Source organism: Alligator mississippiensis, chromosome 4 (genome assembly GCF_030867095.1).
Source record: "Alligator mississippiensis isolate rAllMis1 chromosome 4, rAllMis1, whole genome shotgun sequence".
NCBI lineage: Eukaryota > Metazoa > Chordata > Crocodylia > Alligatoridae > Alligator > Alligator mississippiensis.
The window spans coordinates 145,917,488-145,923,290 of NC_081827.1; the positions used below are offsets into that span (position 1 = coordinate 145,917,488).

The 5,803-nt window shown below is 44.9% G+C and overlaps 1 protein-coding gene across 1 annotated transcript; it reads left to right on the top strand.

The window, feature by feature from the left end:
• The first annotated feature begins 417 nt into the window (after positions 1-417).
• LOC132249874 (uncharacterized) lies at positions 418-2,235 on the top strand. The gene is made up of 3 exons (XM_059725534.1): positions 418-1,056; positions 1,510-1,576; positions 2,083-2,235. Exons 1-3 carry the CDS (start codon positions 427-429, stop codon positions 2,217-2,219), a joined length of 834 nt encoding a protein of 277 aa, XP_059581517.1. The 5' UTR covers positions 418-426; the 3' UTR covers positions 2,220-2,235.
• Positions 2,236-5,803: the final 3,568 nt, after the last annotated feature.

Here is a 5,803-nt window from a genome sequence, read left to right on the forward strand (position 1 = left end):
ACCGCCCTCCCACACTCCCAGAGCATGTATATAAACACCCCTGGTTTTTGTCACTCGCACTGCTGGGCAGATTGCACTCACTACATGCACTTTGGCAGAACTGTCCCCTCTCTGCCCAGACTAGTCCCCCCACTGTCCAGGATGGGGTTCTCTTGTACCATTCTCTCCAGCCTCTGGCACTGAGCACTGGGCACCGTCAGGGATGGCACACAGGATTTGCTAGACTATATGGTGGAGGGGCGGCTATAGGTAGGGGATGAGCCCGGCTGGGTGGGGAGGGTGGGGCAGACAGTGAGGTCATAGAGGGGCATTGGTAGGATATCAGGCATTGGGCCAGAGAGACAGTGACCTCATAGAGGGCTGATATCAGCCTGCAGGATACATTCCAGAGCCCCAGGCCAGAGGCTCAGACCTGAACACACCTTCATGGTGACAGGTCTCTCTGGCAGTTCAGAGGGGGAGACATTGCCTGTTTCCACTTCAACAGAAGCTGTTAGGATTGTTGAGAAATTCCCTGCTGATTTTGGCATGATAGAGAAAATGCCGAAGCCACGTATAAACCCACCTATTCCTGCGGTACCCGTGACCTTTGTGGAAGAAATATTAAGTCGATTCCTTGCAGAAGTCTTAAGTTCAACTGACAGCACAAGCCCAACTTCCAGAAGACATTTAACAAAATCCAAAGTGAATGAAATTGTTGAGGACCTTAAAGAGGCCATGGAACAAGACCTGTCCAAACATAAAATCAGCCTTGTGGCAGCGACAAATGAACAACATTTACCTCCAGAGCATGAAGACGCAGTTAATGAAGTTGTTCTTTCTGTTTCCAGGAATATGATACAGAAATCTGGATCAGAGCAAGAACTTTATGATGACATAACAGGTTTTGATTTATTTTTTCCTCAAGAAATGGCTACAATAATAATTGAGGAACTCTGTGATTGCGATTTTTTACAGGCTGTTAGTGACAGTCCAGCAACACGAAGCCAAAGTGCAATGAACCCGGGCAGAATTGCCGACATGGTCCTTTCCCAAGTGTCCGTTAGACCAGAGGAGGTAAGTAGAAAGAATAAGGCTGAGGCAATCCTGTTTTGTAAATGCCATCTTGCTTCTAACTGGATCTTTTGTTAAGATGATCATGTGGTGTTGAAAACCCATCTACTATGAATGCTGACTGCTCTTACAGAGAGCCTGCAGGGGGCCTTCAGTGTGGAGATCCCTTGCTAGCTGGGATTTTGGGAAAGCAGAGGAGGCAGGGGAGGGGCTGAGCTGAGGCTCCTGTATGCAAGACTGCTCCACCCTTGACTTCAGAAGGTAGGACAGAAGGGGCCCTCGTTCCACCCACGGACTTGGCCTTCACCTGGCCATTCATGGCGCCACCAGGAGCCCTGGCTGGGAGGACAGCCCCACCACCACTGCCTGTCCCTCATTCTGTGGCGGTGTAATGCTGAGGAGCACAGATCAGAGTCCTTCTTAACTCTTTTTTTTTTTACTCTTTCCATGGAACAGTTGGAAACGCTTGCTGCAGGCGCTAGCCAGAATGAAGAAATATCAGAAGACCTGGATGTTGATACAGGTATGCATGAGGAAGTGCCACTGGCTAAGTCAGGTGATGTACTCAAGGTCACAAGGAAGTCTGTAGCTAAGCCAGGAAGTGACTCTAGGCCTCCTGAATCCACATTCATTGACCTAGCCAGAGACCATCATTTCTGCCCTACCTACCACCTCCCATGTAACACTGCAGGAAAGAGATAGTTAGGTCCTGACCTTCAGATACAACATCCTGCAGAGCTTGGCCACAGCAGAGGATCCAGTCAAGCTGGTTATCAGTGCCCCACCCTAACACGTACCTTCATACCACACATGGCTTATTCCCTCTGCTTGTAGACTCCATTTTTGGCTAAGTGCAATGGCTGAGTGATAACAAGGCTGGATTAGAAATCCAAACGTGTTTCCCTGTACCAGATCAAATCCTGTCCACAGGAGAGGCTTGTTTCTTGAGGAAGGACATTGGACTACATGACCTTTGGACACCCTTGCTTTATTTTTCTATATTAAGTGACTGCTCTCTTTTCTCCACAGCAGCTGCCCCCAAAAAAGGGTCATTTTTTATGAACATACCAAATGCTCTATCCAGAATACGCTCTTTTCTTTCAAATTGCCTACCACACCGCAGGAACCTTCGGAATATCTCACCAGAAATTACACCTACACATTAACGTTGTTTTGGAAAATACAGGAAAAAAATATAAATAAAGTTATGAAAAAATGTAGTCTGGTGGAGGCTGATAATTGTATTCTGTGATCGTTTGTAACTTCATTCTCATGTAGTTAAACTCAACAAAGAGGGCAGACAGAGAAGGCAGTGCTGGGGGAAGCAGGGGGCTGTGGATCAGGAGTGAGAGGCACTGGCAGGGCTGGCACGCAGGGGCTTAGGAGTGAAGGGCAGGGGGTGGGCGCAGGCATATCACTGCCCCTCCCCATATATATATACATACACACCCCCCACTTCCCCTCTCCCCCTCACCGGCTACCCCACGCCCTCCCCCTCATAGGTGTCGTCTGTTTTAATCCTGGAAATATAGTAACCCTAGAGTGATTAACTGTCAAGAACATAAAATCTGCCTTAGCATATGCTCTTATAAAGAGATAGTTACAGAGAGCTTTAAGTAGTGGTTGTGGACTCCAAAGATTATCAACAAAAAAACAGTGTTTAGTGACAACCGAGAATGGAAATGAGACGCTATGGAAAAGGACTTGCTCGTGCATTTCCGTGCTTGTGCCAACTCCATAAATCTGCACTTCTTTTTCTATCACATATCATAAAACTGCACAGACCCAGCTTCAGACTCTCATTCTGATACAAAATCTGAAGTTACCTTCCACGCTTTTATATCATTTTTATCACGTACAGTTCTTGTATTTGATGTAGCCTATCTTAACACTACATTTTCCCCTTCTACCTTTCCATTCTCAGTCACTCCCTTGTCCTTGCTGCTACTTTGTCCCCAAAATTTAACCCCAAAGGCTTCTCCCATTTCTGCCTTCTCCTCTCAAGTCCCAAGCTTTTTCCTTCCCCTGGCAATAAGCACTTCGCAAATGAAAACAGCACGGCATGAGTTCAACCAGTTTCCTGTAGCCCTGCTAACTTATTATAGCCTTGCTGGTGAGCTGCCATCCCCTCCTGGCCAAAGATGAATTTGCAGCTTTGCAGTATTTTTAGATTTTCTATGGCTCCTGTGCAGGAATTTCCAAAGTCATAAATCGTGCCAGTAAAGCACTGCTTGTCAGACAAAACTGCTTTAGTGAAGTAAGCAGAGGTGCCTGTGATTGGAATGTTTCTACACTTCCTGTTCTCTTTCTACTTACTCTGGCTACTCTAATTTGTCTTATCCTTTTTTATTTTTAAACTTTATTCATTTTTTAAATGTTTCTAATGTTAGCTCAGACACTAAAAAGACCCCACTTTCCTTCAAATGTTTATTAATGAAAAAGGGCCAAAACAGTAGTTTCTTCTAAACACTTGTTTACCACTTGGTCATTAATATCTGTGCTATCACAGCTCAAGGAAGAGAATTTGTTCATTCATTTATCTCCCTGCTCCTGGGTAGATGTCAAGCTTACAAGAGTAATGCAGAAAGATTCTATGGTCATGCATATACTGATGACACTTCCTGAGCAATGGTACTTTTTCACCAAAAGCTTATCTAATACCTCTTCCAGTTCTACTATTAGTCCAACAAACAATATCACCGAAAACCTCTCGCTTCCATTACTCAATGGACAGAGTCTGTGCTGCACGTGAGCTAGCACACCCAGCATTGCGTTGCACACACATCTAAAAAAGCCCATAACTTGCATCCTATTTCCTTTCACCAGATTTTACAAAAACTGGAAAAGGAAAATGCAAATTACAACTCCTCCACCACCTAATCCTACTGTTTACCTGACAGAGAGCATCCATTTTGCTACTGCTTGCCCTTTCCTGGGGTATTCTATTTCAGCTGATTGATACTCTGGCTGGGGTCTCCCATTCAATGGTCTGTTAACAAGATGCATTGATTCAGCAATGCATAAGGTCCCTGTCTTTTAGGCTAGAGACAGAAGTTGCGCATAAACCAGTTTAAGTCATCAGAAACTGGATTAAATCTGTAACAGAACAGAAGTTCAGTCCATATAAACCAGTTTCAAAATGGCTGAAATTTGTTTAAGACAAACCTTGTTGGATTTAGTATCAGACTTAACTGATTCAGGTCAAACCATTTTATGAAACTTCGGTCCCAGACTCCTTCCTGATTTCAGTTAAATCAGAGTCCCCCAGCATGCTTTCTAGCCCTGGGCTGGTTGGTGCTGTCTGCTCCACCAGAGAAGGGTTGCAGGTGGGGAGGAGGCAGGGACTGCCCCTCCCTGCCCAAGCAAACCCCGGCTGAAGTCTAGGGCCGGGGTAGGGGGGAGTTAAACCCCACTTCTCCCAAGTACAGAGCTTCCCTGTTCTGCTAAACTTACTGAAAGTTACTGCTGGTTGTGACTGTGGACTACGTATTCCAGAGGTGCCTGGAAGCAGGAAGAGGAAGTGATGAGCAAACCTGCAGAGTCTTGCTGCTGTCATTGTGAACTGTAAACCCCAGAGACCTCAGGGGCAGCAGGAAGAGAAGGCAAACACAAATGCTGGCTACATATCAGACAGCCATGCTCTAGTGCCCCCTGGCTTCTGACCTGAGCCACTGCAAGCATGTGGCTGCATTTCCTGAATCAAAAGTATGTGTGTCCAGTTGTTTCTCAGTTTAATCTCTGCCTCTTTGACTAACCTGCAAAGACTGAATTGATTCAGCTTCAAACTTTGCATACTTAGCATTGGGGTAGGGTCACCATCATAGAGGACAGTCTGGTTGTCCTCTGTCCTCTATTGATATGAAACCGGATGCCTTTATGTCCTCTATTTTTACCTCTTGAAGAGTAGCAGAAAACTGGAATGTCCTCTGTGATGGCCACCCTACTTGGGGCTGTACTGGCAACATGGAGGTTCCCAATGGAAACGTGGGTGTGAGTGTCTTTGTACTAATACAATTTCCTCTCAGTGGATCTTTACATGCAAGGAGCCACCATTAAAGTCTTTGATAGCAGTAACCACAGACAGCATAGGCTCAATGTAGCCTTTGGCCGGTACAGAACAGAGTTTTCCATCATCATTATGTCTGCATCTAAAGGTATAGCAAAGATCTTTACCTGGGTTGAAGTCTTAAATACCAACCACTACCAATACCAGCTTTGGAGAAGAGAAGAAAAACCCAACAGGGATTCAAATATTTCACCTCTACTAGCTTCTAAGTATAAGGTGAAGTTTAACCAAATAAAATGTTAAGCATTTTAAGTGTTGTGCATGCCTCCTTCAAGCTGCATTGACAAAATGTCATATATAATTTTCTTGTTTTTTCTCCTTCACTAGAAGAAAAAATATTTTTCTATTGAAAAAGTAGGCGATAGAATGCAACTCATTTGCAATGAAAAACTCCTTAAGAGATAAACTAGAACTTGCAGTCAAGGGGTTTTGGAAAACACTCTTTTTTCATCTTCGAGTTCTCCTATGCAGTACTGAACAGACCCCATTGTGCAACAGGAGCAAGCTAACAGGCACTCTGCTTGTACAGGATTTTACTTAGTGAGCATGATCCTGTGCATGATTTTTGTACCCTAGTATGGGGAGAAGCTTTGGGGCACTATGGAGGAGTCACACACATTCTCCTTCCCAAAAAAGAAGTTGGAGCATCCACAAGAGCACATAAAGGTGTTAACATGTGCTCGC